The sequence below is a fragment of the Lachnellula hyalina genome (genome assembly GCF_007821495.1).
Source record: "Lachnellula hyalina strain CBS 185.66 chromosome Unknown contig00198, whole genome shotgun sequence".
NCBI classification, from domain to species: Eukaryota; Fungi; Ascomycota; class Leotiomycetes; order Helotiales; family Lachnaceae; genus Lachnellula; species Lachnellula hyalina.
In genome coordinates this window covers 26,325-40,962 of record NW_022157312.1, presented here as the reverse complement: position 1 = coordinate 40,962, position 14,638 = coordinate 26,325, and the positions used below count along the sequence as shown (strand labels likewise).

The following is a 14,638-nucleotide window of genomic DNA, read 5'->3' as shown; positions in this document are numbered from 1 at the left end:
CTAAAACCCTCCAACTCTAGGTTAAAGCTTATATTACTACAGTTAAGACAAGAATCTATTCTAGGATTTAGTCCTTACTAATTAATATTACTTATAGCTACCTTAACCTGCTATTTAAACTATTCCTCGCTTAAAAATTCACCCCCCTAGATTAAGGGCTCTAAGATCTAAGCTAGTCTAAAAAATGCCAGATATATAGATCTTTTAATAAAGAAAGAGCTAATATTATAGCTATACTTTTAGGAGTCACTTAAGAGCACGTGCATCTTATAAAGGAAGAGGTGGAGGCGGTCCTTATTATCTATAGACCCTTTATAACACCGTCTATATCTCCAGGATAGAGGTTCTCTAATACTAGCTATAGTAATAGAAGGCTGCAAAGTACTATCTGCTATAATAGTTGCATTTAATAGGTACTCTTTAAAAGACATAGAGAGGCTCTTTAGTACACTTCTATCAAATTTAAAGATCTCCCTCGGCAGATTATTAAGCATATTAGTTAATAACCTCTCTCCTAGCTCTTCTTGCATACTATTAATCTTTTAGATTTTAAAATCTAGTTAATAAGTAAACTCTATTAACTTAAAGCCTAGAAACCTCTTTAGTATATTAACAGTCTGCTTTATTAGATTTATATCTTTTTTAAAGGAAATTTATACCAGCTTAGTAAAATATCATAAAGCGTAAAGGAATAGTTCATAGACCGCGAGATTAAATAGATTATTAAAATTCCCTAAAATAGTTATATTAAGGGTCTTACTTTCTTAGATTACTAGCAAATGCTTATCTATCCCTAGAAGAGAGGAGAGAAAGCAAAGGTTTTAGCAGAGGGTCCCTTTTACAGATTCTAGTAAGAGAGCTTTTACTACTTTAGCTGCTAGTTCTAGATACCTAAGATCTTTAAATAAAGTATATAGACTTAGAATTAGATACTTAATTTTAAGAAGCCGCTATAGTATCCCGGCATGCATATTAGCATCTTTTATTTCCAGAAATAAGAATTGCATTTTCTTATAGAGGAATTTAGTATCTAGCTTAGAAACTCTAAGAGCTTATAATTAAATGGTCTCTATAGTATATTAGTTTATATATTACAGGTTAGAGCGCTATTCTCTAAGGATTAAAGTAAAGGTTTTCCTTATCAAATTGATATAGCAAGCGATTATCTATAAAGAACTTAGTAAGAGCTTAGGAATAGTAGAAAGATAAATATACCTTATTACATCTTATTAAAAGAAATATATCTAAAGATCTAAAATAAAAGAATTTCTAGAGACCTCTTATAGGTAAGACTAAATTAAGTGTATTAATAAGCAAACTACGCTTTAGTAGTTTGCAAAGATCTTTTTCTTTAGTAGCTATAATCCTTGCTTACTAATATTCTTCACTTATATTATTGCTATTAAACTAGTAGACTCATATCTAACAAAAGACTTCCCTATTAGTATAATTCATCAAATAAGAATATCCCTCTCTAAAAATTTGCCTTGCTTTCTTATTAAGTCCTATATAAGTTAGAGGTATACCTATAAGAAGAAACTATATACTAGCCCTCTCTATATATATTAACCAGCTACTACCTATCTCTATGCGGAAGATACTCTGCAGTAGTAAGCACTTTATATTAACTATAAAGATAATTTAATTTAAGGTTACTTAAAAGTTTAAACTTTATTAGATAACTGGTTAAGATAGATTTAAAATTCTTAGCACTAATATTAAGCGTTACTAAAGCTAACTTCAGAGAAGCATTATTAATAATAGCTAGTATGCTATAGTTAACTTTATGCTAGAGGCATCCCTCTACCTTAAAATCTTGTTTAAGAGCCTTTTTAATATTAATATTAATTAGCCAAATTGGATTCAAAAACTATAGCTCTAATAAGCGCACGCGTATACTGCCTTTAAAATAGAGAATCTTGCTCTTAGTAAAATTCCACTCTAATAACATAAGAAGCTCTAAGCCTAAGTAATTTATAATAGAATAAGTATACTAAGAGGTAATTTTTATTTTAATATTAAATAGTAATACGTATTAAATTTAGTTTAGTCGCGCGAAAACAAAGCTAGCGCTTTGCCTACTTCTTAGCGTGGCTATCTATATTATAAGGGTCATACTTATTAGAAGAGCTATCCTTATTTAGAAAACTCTGCTTCTTAGAGAACTTATTATATTAACATCTTATGCTTAATTTGCTTGCTATAATAAAAGAAAATCTAATAAACTCACAAGATTAAATTATGCCGCTCGAATCCTCTAAGTCTAGGAGGTTAACTAAGTTCCCTAGAAAAGAATATTATAGTTACCTACTACAGATAGTTAAAGGTATAGAAAGTTATACTCTAGGTAATAATAGAAAAACTTAGTTTTTAGATAATTAAAGCGTATAATCTAAACTTCTACCAGCTGCAAGTCTAAGTCTGTTATAATAAGCACTAGAGAAAAATAAATCAGCTCTAATCCCTTTATATATATCTATTTCTATAAGCAGACTAGAAACTACTAGAATATTATTACTTTTTATAAAAGCTATTAAACACGTATAAGTTAGGTTAGTGCTAGCTATTCAGGATAAAAATCCTTAGCTAACCTATAAACCTCTACGAAATATAGCATAAGCTAGTTAGATAAAGGTAGCCTATACTAGATCTATACCTATTAGGATAGTAATACTAAAGGAAGCTACTATAATAACTTAACTAGATAGTATTACCAAATTTTAATACTAGAACCTAGTTGAATTTATAGGAGCATATAAATATAAGAATAGTATAATAATAGTTTCCGATTTCATATAAGTATCTCTAAGATAAGCTATTACTATCTCTTATAATTTAGAGGAGATTTATATATCTACTGTTTATAGTTAAGTAGATTAATTGAGGCAGTTATAAAATACATACTAAATTCGTTAAGTACTTAATAATATATAGTATTTATTAATATAAAGGGTTTCCTTTATAAATTTAAATAGCTTAAAGGTATTTCTATCCTTTAATAGCTATATTAAGATAGGTATTCTAAACTAATTTTAAAATACTTAATCTTTTACTAATATTTATAGCGTATATAGAGCATTATAAGGAAGGAGGATTAAGTAGTGCTTAAATAATTAGCTTTCTTGCCCTTGAAATAATATAAAAAGGTATTATTTAAAAGGATATTAGTAATAGCAGCAAGCTTATACCTATATCTCTTAAATTATAGTCTATAGAAGTAATAGAATTCTTAGCAATTACTTCATCTAGCTTAATTAAAGATATTAAGACAGTAAGATATTTTCTTTTAGTAAGATATAAATATTAATATATTATCTAATATAGAACAACTTTCTATAAAGCTTTTCAACTACTATTATGCTTTCATTTATCTGCTATACTTAGTTAGAGGCAATTGCCTCTATAATTCGAAAAATTTCAGACTTCTATAACTAAGACAAATAAAGCATATAGCTTAGACTATCTAGATAAAGATTGCTTATAATATTTATTAATAATTAAAATAGTTTATTTATAACTATACTTATTTATATTATCTCTATTATAGACTTTAAGTAATATGCTATAACAGCGCGCCTTCCTAGTCACGTGCCACTTTTCTACCAGTGCTTATTTAGACATAAAGCTATTTACACCTAGTATTATTCCTTACCTATATACTAGCTTACTAGGGTCTTTAGGTATATATAAAGGGATAAGTCCTCCTTCTATAGCTTCCCTTCTTAGTTTAGTCTCTTCGTATAATACAGATATATCAAGTGGTCCTTTAAGATCTCCCTTTAGTGCTATTATAATAATATAGTGTTAAATAGGAATTTAATACTTAGAATTTAATATATATCCCTGCATGCCGGAAAACTCTCTATGCTAGAAAAAATAATAGGTATATTAGATTTAAGTATCTTAAAATTTATATATAACATAATATCTCTTATTATTTTTTATAAATTATATTCCACAGCTACTCCTAGAAATACTAGATGCTTCTAACTAAAAAAACATATTTGCGTTATTGCTCTTACGCCTAATAATAAGGAGTCTCCTTTAATAGCATAATAGATTTCCTCTACTATAGCTCTACTACTAAGCTTATACTATCCTTAAAATTTATAAAAAGGCCTTAGCTAAATTCTTAGTTCTCTCTCTTATACAGGAAATAGTAAATAGCCTTTATAGCAGCTATAGCGTGCAGATTTATACAAGATCGCTATATAGAGTTGATACCTTATATTAAAGCAAGCAATGATTTCTAGGTTAGTGCTAAACTACCCCGTATCTCCTAGAAAATTATAGTATAAATTTAATTATATAATCATTTTCTAAGTTCATACCTATTCGCAGGAAGCTATTACCTAAGGATTAGTTATCATTATTAAAGGGCTTACTTAGACCTAGCCTCTCTCTATTATTACCTCGCGCAGCTTTAGAAACCCTTGCTATAGTTAGTAATATCTTATTACGCTTCATATTAATATTAACAGTCGATTATATACCCGACATTAATAAATCCTCCAGACTAAGCCTACCACATACTATCTAATTCATTATCCTATTAAGGATATCCTATAATCTACCCCCCTCCACCAGCAGCCATCTTCCCTATCCCTCTAGGGTCTAACATAAAGAATTCTTTAGGAATATTATCTTTAGGCTTAAAGAGAAAACGTATAGTTATAGATAATAGCAGTAATACAGGCCGCTCCTACACTAGGGTATTAAGTACATCTAACTTTAATAATAATATAAAGGCGCAGGTAAGAGAATAGTATAATAATAAATACTAGTATTATAAAGCAAGTCCCACGGATATCTACTATATTATTAGCAGTAGAGATAATACTATAAGTGTCATATAAGTTCAGCCGAGGTCTATCTAACTTTATCCTAGTTTCACAATGCTCTTAGAGATAGTCTAATTAACTTCTAAGAGAAGTAAAATCCATAGAATGCAATTACACTCTATAGTACTTACTATACAAATTTCAATTATATCTATAATCCCTTATTCTTCTTCTTACTAACTAATCTAAAGTATTTTCTTAACTATAAGTAATAAGATTAGAAACGTTATTAAAAACTAGGTCGTTACATAGATATAATTCCAGGACGGATATGTCCTACTATATAAACATATCAGGATCACTAGAGACATTAGAGAGTTAAAGGGGCTAGGTTAGAAGGGCTCTATACATAAATTATTATAAATAACTTCCTCTCTAAATATCCTAGACGCGCTCCTTTTTAACCTAGTCCTAATAAGTATAGTGCAATAAAATTATAGACGGGTTTACTAATAGCATCCTTATAGCATGCTATACTTATACTATAAAAGCTTAACCTCTATAGGATTTCTTAGGAAATTCGAGATGATCTATAATAATTATAAGATGCGTATAGTAAAGCATTAAATCTTAACGGCTTAGATACAAGTAGCTAAGGGAGCATCAAGCTTAAGCCTAGGGAGCTAGAGGAATATAATTTAGATAATAGACAGAGAGGCATATTTAAATATAAGAGAAGAGAACCTAGAATTATATTGTAATAAAGCAGAGCAGAACTAAAATTTGCAAGCGGGACTAGAGCATAGGATAAAGGGCATATAAGCAACTAAGATAAGAGATGCATAAGTAATTTAGAGGAGAGAGAATACTTAGAGGCAACTCTAGAAGGGACATTTTCACGCCCTAGGTAGCGCTATTATAATATCAACTGCAAATTATAACTAAGCAATAGTTTATCTCAGTTCTAGTACTAGGGACCTAGCGCAATAAGTAAAGATATAGTAAAGTTCTTTTAGCAGGTATTATAGGACTATTATATATATTAATATTACTACTTCTCTTTCTTTAAACTAAGATTATCTAGCTTAACATTATCTAAAGCATCTCTATCCTTAGTCTGCTTATTAGGCTTATAGAGTATACCTTTAATACTAAGCTTCATATTATAAGGTTTAAGGCCTTAGTCTAATTCTTCTCTTATCTTTCTCTGCTATATATTAGCAAAAGAATCTTTCTAATCTTTAATAAGAGCTTCTACTTAAGAATATATCCTAAACCATTTAATATGCACTAGAAATCTCTTTTACTTCCTGCTCTATTAATTTACTATAACTTTCAGTTCTGCTTTCAATATCTTAGCTCTCTTTACTATCTGTCTTATCTTTATATCCTATATAGAGAACTTAATTATAAGAGGGAACTTCCTTTACTTCATAAGTTTATTAGTAAATATAATAATCCTAGAAACTTAATATTTGCTTATAAGACTTTCTATTAATAGTAGCTAGGATTTATCCTTAATAGAAGTAAAAGTGAAGTACTAGCCATTCTAGAAGATAACCATAGCAATATTAACCCTAGGGAATTCTCCAAGTTCTATAGCCTTTAGCAAAAAAGTCTTCTTCCTTCTTCTAAGTCTCTTACTCTATTAGTTAGCAACTTTAGCAGATATAATTAGAAACTAATATTATATTAATATATATTTAAATTATAGATAACTATAAGTTCTTAGATAGCAAATCATCTCTTAAAAACTCTAGTATAACTATAGCCATCCTAGCTAGCTATCCTAGCTCTACTAGCTAGCCTAAATCTGCTGCTTATCTTATATTATATAAACTTTACAAATCAATTTTTAAACTGCAACAGTTTAGATAACAAGCTCTTTTTAATATAAAACTTTAGTTCTAGTATTAAATTATACGCTTTATAAGAATATTTAGACCTAAAAGAATAAAATATTTTGGAAATCTATAATCCTTTTTTTATTCATGATATATATACCTGGATTATAAGCTGAAAGTTCTAATATTACTAATAGTACTTATTATAATATTACTTATTATATTAATTAGTAAATAGAGCCTTTTTAAGCCGTAAGCTTTATATCACGAAAACGGAGTACTAAGAATAATAGCAGAGCTATCTATGCGAGATAATTCTATCTAGTAAAGCTTCCAATTAATAAACTCACCTATATACTATATGCTTTTACTAATATTAAGCCTAATACTAGTAAGATATAAGTAGCATCTAGATACTAGCTTACTTTTCCTAACTATAATCCAGGTATTTATCTAATAATTAGGCTAATACTCAACTCTATTTTAAAGGAGATACTTAGAATTAAACGGGAAATAATCTCTATAGCTATCTAAAATAACTATATCTCTTAAAAACTAAAAATCGCAATCTAAAAACATTACTCTCTATTAGGAGCTAGACTTACTCTTCTAACTTTATATTACTAGCTTTAACTACTGCTAGCTGCAATAAATTTGCTTTAATAGCTATTAAACTTATATAGAACCTTGGATTTAATAGCCTTAATATTAATTAGAAATACCTAGCAAATAATATAGAAGCAGCAAATATAGTTTTGCTTTTATAGACCTTAAGGGAAGCCCTAGATGTATATAGATAGTTAATAACTCTACTATATTATTTCAAGCTTATAGTTGCTTGTCCTATAGGCCCCTCTAACTATAATATTTTATATATCACTAAAATAAACTAGTATCTTGATTTCTAGAATCTTATAGCTTATAATTTTGCTAGAAGCTAGAGTAATATTATAGCAGATCAAGCTAATCTTCTCTCTTCTTCTAATAACCCTAGAAGCACGCCGTTTAGTACATAATAAGCTATTAGCTATTATACCTTATATAGAGTAGTATTACAGAAAATGATTTTAGGAATACTGCTATATAGCCGGTCTTTTATAGCTATAGATGGGCTTAGTAAATCCTTTAGCGGTATTAGTCCTAGAACCTGGGATTAGGACGTGTATAATTATAAAGTTCTTCTACTTCTAGGTGTATATAAGTTTTATAATAGCATAAGAGGATCTAGCTATAGCTATAACTTATTGGCTAAAGAACTTATAAGCTATAACAATATCTAAGTTAGGAAGCAAAAAGCTAGATAGATTAAGGAAAATAACCTCAGCGGGGCAATATAGTAGGAAAGCAGCGCAGATACTTCTAATAACTTAAGTCTTATCTAGAGCATTTCTATACTCTTAGGTAGCAAAGATGGTTCACTTCTTTAAGATATCTCAAATTAATTAGTTTATATAAAGTTAATTTATAATAATATCCAAGCACTCGCTTTAAATAATTTATCTTTAATTTCAAATATCTTATCTATTTCAGTTTTAATACCATCTACTGTAAGTCCTTTATTTAAGAATACTTCTAGGCATAAGACTATTAAGATTACTCCCTCTACCTATACTATTACTATTACAAGTTTAATCATAGCTATAAATTCGTCTTGCGTACCTCTCTCAATGCCTTTATCCCTATTAGAGCCTCTTATTAGTGCTTCCAAGTCCGCCTCCAATACGACTTGCCCTATAACTATTACTAGTACTATCTCTATTACCTCTATAACTATATTCCCCTCGGCAATATCAAATACTAATTCCTACTTAACTTTACTAAGCTTGATCTTAGACCCTTACTTAAATTTAATATCTGCCGCCGTAACTTCATTAATTTAAAGTGCTTCCAACATGCATCTAACTCTAGCTCCTATAACTATTACTAAGACTATTATTATTAGTAGAGGGGAATTAGTAGTAAGCTGCACTTCTTAGCATAGTTTAAAACTATGCTATTCTACTATAATAGAAACAAGCATCTATACAATTTAGCTATAAGAAGTATCCAGCTATTAAGAGCTTTAGGGCATTACATATGCTTAGCTAAGTAGAGATACAGATACTATAGAAAGGAGAACTTTTATACATCTATTAGGGATATAGGAGTAATAGCTTTATCCGAGTCTAGAAGCATATATATATAGATAGTCATTATTAATAATAGACTAGAAAGATATATTAAAGAGAGCCTTATAATATATTCTTAACTAATTATATATATAACCAGCAAACCCCTTTTTATCTCTTGGTAACTATTAGAAGGTATAAGCTACCATCTATAGCTTATATATAACTTAATTTTATTTCAATTATTAATATTAACTATCCTTATATTATAATACTAATATTATCCTTTAAACAGCTCCTAATAACAGCTATTCAACTGCTTTTCAATAGTGAAATCTCTCTATAAATAATAGTACTCTTCCCTTTTTATCGCGTATTAATTTAATACTTACTAAAAAGCGCGACCTCTTATCCATATCCTCTATTAGCATATCCGAGTTTACTATTAGGATCCTTTAAATTATTAATTATAATACTTAATAAGTGCAGTCCTAGAAGTCCAGATCTACTAACTAGTTGCTCTACTTATACTTCTAATTAATCTGCTAGAACTACTAGTTAAATACCGAAATTCATTTAAGTATAAGATCTAAGCTATATAATACAAAGACATTCTTAACTGGATTAACTATTAAGTCTAGGGTAGTATATAGCAGGTATAAGGTTTTAGATAAACTGCTAGCAATAATCTAATAAGCTAGCTTTAAATGCCGCATTTCTAAAATCTACTCTTATTAGTACTTACTTATTATAAAATATAGTAAACTCACCTTTTTAACTTTGATATAGATATCTTTTCTACTTAGATCATCTATAATCCTCTCTTAAAGCGTGTTATATACTTTATATATAGTATTAAATAAGCTTCTAATAAAGAAAGTATTAGATCCTAGAGCTAATTTTATAAAGTTGAGGAAAGGGATCTAGAAGATAGCATAATAAATATCTATATAGAATATATCTGCAATTTCGCAAGCAGTCTCTAATAGTAGTAAGTCCTAGTTTAATTAGACCTTACTATACCTTGGTAAAGACTTAAACTTCCGCTAGAGCTAAATGGTCTTAATATTATCCGTTAAGCTTAAGAGGTCTTTCTAATCTCTATAATATAGCGCAAAGAGTTTTTTAAGATCTGGACGTGCTTTTAAAAGCCTAATAGTGTTTATTTTATTATAAAAGGGAATTAATAAGCAGATTCCTTTGACTTTACTAATGTTTATAGTAGTTATTAGCATTTTCCAAGCTTTTACCTCTTACTACTTTAATGTAATAATATCCTTACAAGAAATCTTAGATCCTATATCTATAATAATAGAGCAAATAGAAGCTATAGCTAGAGGTCCTTTAAGGAATAGGATATAGCAGTAGAGTTAATATATAAGTTATATAATAAGATATAGTAATAGAAGATATTAATAGAAGGTAGTAATAGAGGGATAATAAAGGAGAAGGGAGATAATAAAGCATTTTATTAACTGCTCCGCCTTAGATAGCAACCTTTCTCATATCTAGATATTATAGAGGATAATTAATAACCAAGCTATAAGTAGCATTGCCTCTACTAGTTCCACTAAGAGATCTCCTTCTTTCTCTAAAATATTACCTAGCGCTGCATACTCTTATATTTAACTATTAGCGATTCTCCTTAATATGCAGCTTAAGGCATGCCCCTATCTGCAATAACCTACTAGTCTATAGCAGCTTAATCTTAAGAGAGAAGGTATAAAATAAGGTGCTAGCGGATTTTATAAAGGTATTACTAGACATCTGCACTGCTTACTACAACTATAAAGTTATTCCTAGCTGCAGCAGCTAAACCCCTTTCTATTTACTACCTATTCTATTACTAACAGCTAATACCATAAACTATATAGGCATAGAACTATTACATATATCTATTTATCTTACATTAAGCTAAAGCGCTAGAGGTTAATCTAATAAGTAATATAGAGTCTAAATAGCAGACACCCTCTCTAATACTTCAAGCGCCTGGATTTACTACAGATATAAAGTGCATAGTAGTGCCCGCAGCACTAGAACGACAGGCCTAAGACAGCAAAGCTTTTTAAGACTAGAGCTATTAGTATGCCTTTCTTATCCACATTAACCTCTCCTCTACTATCTTGCCATTATAAGAGGGCCTAAGTCCTATAAGGTCTTTGCTATATCTTCCTTTTCGCACGTTATTCTTCTTCTAGCTTAAGGGGTAGATATATAGATTCGTTATACCCAACGCTCCAGAATTAGATAGTATAGAGATAAGAGGGCAAGAAGCTAAAAGCCTAACAGTAGACTAACCTATAATAGTTATACTATAAAGTAAGTCTTCCTGCAAATAGGTAAATAGCAAATCTCTAAGGCACTTTTAATCAAGGTTCTAGTTTATAGCTTATATTAAGACTAGAAATATAAAATCCAGTAAGAGTGCTTAAGTAGTAGAATATAGCTAAAGGAATTACTTAAGTTATATTACTTCTAATATTAACTCCTAATCTAGGAGATAGATAATAAATAACTTATAAAGTATATTTTTCCTTTTATATAAAAATAAAATATCTTAGAGACTAAGAAGCTATTATCATAAGAATTCCAGAGTTCCAAATCTGCCTTAGTAGATAGTTTACTGCAATAACCAGAACAGATAAGCCTTCGCTATATATTTCAGCGGCCTAAAGAATCAAAATATATAAACCCACACCTATTATTAATAATAATAGAAGTATATCTAAAAGCGTTATCTAATTCAATTAAAATAGCTATAGCCGAGAGCTAATACTTTAGCTGGTCCTCTTTTATAATATAGCTAAGAGAATAGTAACGCGGCATAACAGACCTACCAACTAGGAGGCTTAAGTATATAAGGTTAGTCAATTCTAAGAAACCACGGCTTAACTATCCTTTTAAGTTCCTGTTTAACCTTTATCTTCTTATCTAAAATATATATAATATATATAAGTAATTTATCTGCTGAAATTTATTTAGACATTATTTAAATAAATAACTAGTAGGGCCTAGAAAGTTACTCTTAGTAGAATAAGCCTATAAAATCTAGCAAGATAGTCGAAGAACCTATTAACCTATTTAAGAAGTTTATTGCTACTATATCTTTAGACAGTTTAAATAACTTTCTACTTTAGTTAGAAGTGAGATAGTGCCTATTATACAGTTAGGAAAATCTAATTGCAACTATAGTTATTAAGTGTTATGCAGGACTTTTATATTAAGGCACTATCTGTTTTATAATACCTTATATGCAAACTGCTTAACCACTCAAGAAATGAAGCTTAGGCCGAAACCTAATACTTAAATAAACATAGATATAACTCTAAACAACTATTAAAGACTAAGCACCTAGACTGCACTTATTATTATCCTAAGTCTTCTTAAATATAACCTGATATTACTTAAGATAAATAATTATACGCAGCTTTTACTAGAAGCTCTCTAGTTAGCGATAAATTAGTCTTATATGCACCTATTTATAATAAGAGGAGCAGCAGCAGTCTTATAATAGAGAAGCCCCTTTAGGCTTACAAGGGAAACCTTCTAGAGATTATTGCCAAGGAGCGTCCTTAGGAAGTAGAAGACTAGTCTACTGCCTACGGATATACTACATTATCTATAGGCAGCGAATTAACGCTAAATTAGCTAAAGGTCAGCTATAGTAGTAGTAGTACTAAGGGAGACGCAATCCTTAGATAACTATTAATAGCTCTTAACAAGTCAAGCGAGGATAATTAAACTATGCTCCACCTTTCCTTATAAAGCAAGATAGAGTAGAGAGAGATAGTCTTATTATTTAATAGAATTCCAACTAATACTTAAGCTCTATTAGCAACCTCCTTATTATATAAGGCAGAATCATATAAGAGCCTTACACCTATATGCTAAATCAGCAGATAAGTCTAATTAACTCTATTTAAAGATTAAATCGCTATATTATAAACAGCTCTTATTCAGCCCACTATTAATAGAGAAGTAGATAAGGTAGAGAAAACTTTACTAGATCGGATTCTATAGTCACTATCTAGCATAGAATAGCAATAGCCAGGCCTATGCAACGCTACTTCAATGCAAGCGCTATAAGAGAGCAGAGAACTACATCTAACTTAAGAGAGCCAAGCTATGCTGCCCTCTCTACTTATAGAGATCCTAATACTAAGCACTATAGTTATTAAAATAGTCCATCTTATATATGCAATAAGCAGGCGCTAGGAAGTACTAATAGAGATCTATTTAAGAATTCTTAGTATATTATAATCTAGCCTTAGTAGAGCACTAGCTACTACTAGGACGGAAGAACTAATTTCAATATAGATTACAAGCAGCTTAATATCTTAGTTAGCCTCTATATAGATTAACATGCTAGAAGCAGGTTATACTTGCTCTAAAGAGGTAACTATACTTAATATAATAGCGTGGATAGGCGCTTTAAAGTGGTATAACGCTAAGCTTAAATAAGCTAAGAAGGCACCGCCTCTAATAAAACATGAAAGGCCTAGAAAATATTTAGCTACTATTATGCTAGATAAACATTTAAAGGAGGCGCGTAATACTATAGCTATAGAGGATCCTAAAATAGCTAATAAAGATTATTATTTATTACTAGACTTAGCTGGAATTTAAAAAGGGATTTTAGATATAAGAAGGAGACGGCTTATTAAAACTCTTTAAAGAGAGCGAATATTACATAAACTAGTCTAAATAATAAGCTTAGGGATTCTTTTTAATTTAAATATATAGTACATTTTAAAATAAACCTCTATAGCATCTATTAACTTTAAGTGCATTACTAGGGTCTATATAAAGGCAAATAAAGAAGATATTAATAAATTCATCACTCTTTTCCAGGCAGATTCCTAGAAGATAGAGCTACACTCTATCCTTAACTAGCAAGTAGAGTTATTAGCTAAGAAAGGGCGACTAGACCTTTCTTACTTCTTTAACTTGCTTGAATTATACTCTATTATATTATTAAAAGTGGTCTTAAGCCTATAAGCAGAATATAGTCTTAAGAAAGTAAGCTAGTACTAGGTCTAGGCTATTAAGAAATATACTAATTTAAAAATAGGAATCTCTACTATAAGGCTACCTGGATATTATAATCAAGCGTATTATAAAAGGGATCAGCTACGCTCTTAGCAAGCATACCTTTTATAAAAACGATTCTATTATAGTAAATAGTGTAGTAGAACTTCTAAGTAGTATATTTAATAGGCTATGCTTAAAGGAATAGCTTAATTATTAGGATATTATAGCTACTCTAGAAATAACTAATAGGCCTATGTTTATATAGCTAGGTCTTAGTATTCTATTCTACTAGAAAGATAAAAACAGCGAAGTTATACCTATCTTAAACCTACTTTATTGCTAGAGAAAGAAGATTAATAATTATAGGTGTAAAAGTAAATATAATACTAGAAGGCTATAGGTTTACATCTGCCTGCTTAATATTAACGCTAACCACTTTACTCTACTTAAGATTAATAAATAAATAAAAATAATATATTACTATAATTTAATAGTAAACTAGAGAATTATTAGTTGTAAAATAAAGTCTACCTTTATAAGACAAGTAGTAGAGGTACATGTATTTAGATAGACCATTTAGAGATATGCTAACCCGCTATAGAAAGAATTCAAGCACCTAAGTTTCAAGTATATAGAGGCAGTAAGTATTTACTTTACTATATTATTATACGCTAATAGGCGGCTAGGCTACCCCTCAGCAGAGTGATAGATAGAGTTGTAGCCTAATAGCTATATGCAATGCCAAGCGGCAAATGCTAGGACTTCTAGTTAGTAGATAGGATAACAAGGTAAATGCAGATTAGGTAATTTAAGACATAATTAGAGATTGCTAGACCTTTCTTAAAGGCGATATTCTTTAGCCCATTTACTTTTC

General features: G+C 29.6%; 2 protein-coding genes across 2 annotated transcripts; both read left to right on the top strand.

The window, feature by feature from the left end:
- Window positions 1-4,559: 4,559 nt before the first annotated feature.
- LHYA1_G009203 (uncharacterized protein) lies at window positions 4,560-5,408 on the top strand (the record flags this gene model as incomplete). Its single annotated transcript, XM_031154107.1, has 4 exons — window positions 4,560-4,754; window positions 4,785-4,847; window positions 5,106-5,172; window positions 5,347-5,408. Coding segments are annotated over 4 exons (387 nt in total), but the record flags the coding sequence as incomplete, so codon positions are not given.
- A 7,687-nt stretch (window positions 5,409-13,095) lies between these two features.
- LHYA1_G009202 (uncharacterized protein) lies at window positions 13,096-13,359 on the top strand (the record flags this gene model as incomplete). The annotated part of the gene is made up of 2 exons (XM_031154106.1): window positions 13,096-13,128; window positions 13,201-13,359. 2 exons carry the CDS (start codon window positions 13,096-13,098, stop codon window positions 13,357-13,359), a joined length of 192 nt encoding a protein of 63 aa, XP_031001970.1.
- Between the last annotated feature and the right edge of the window lie 1,279 nt (window positions 13,360-14,638).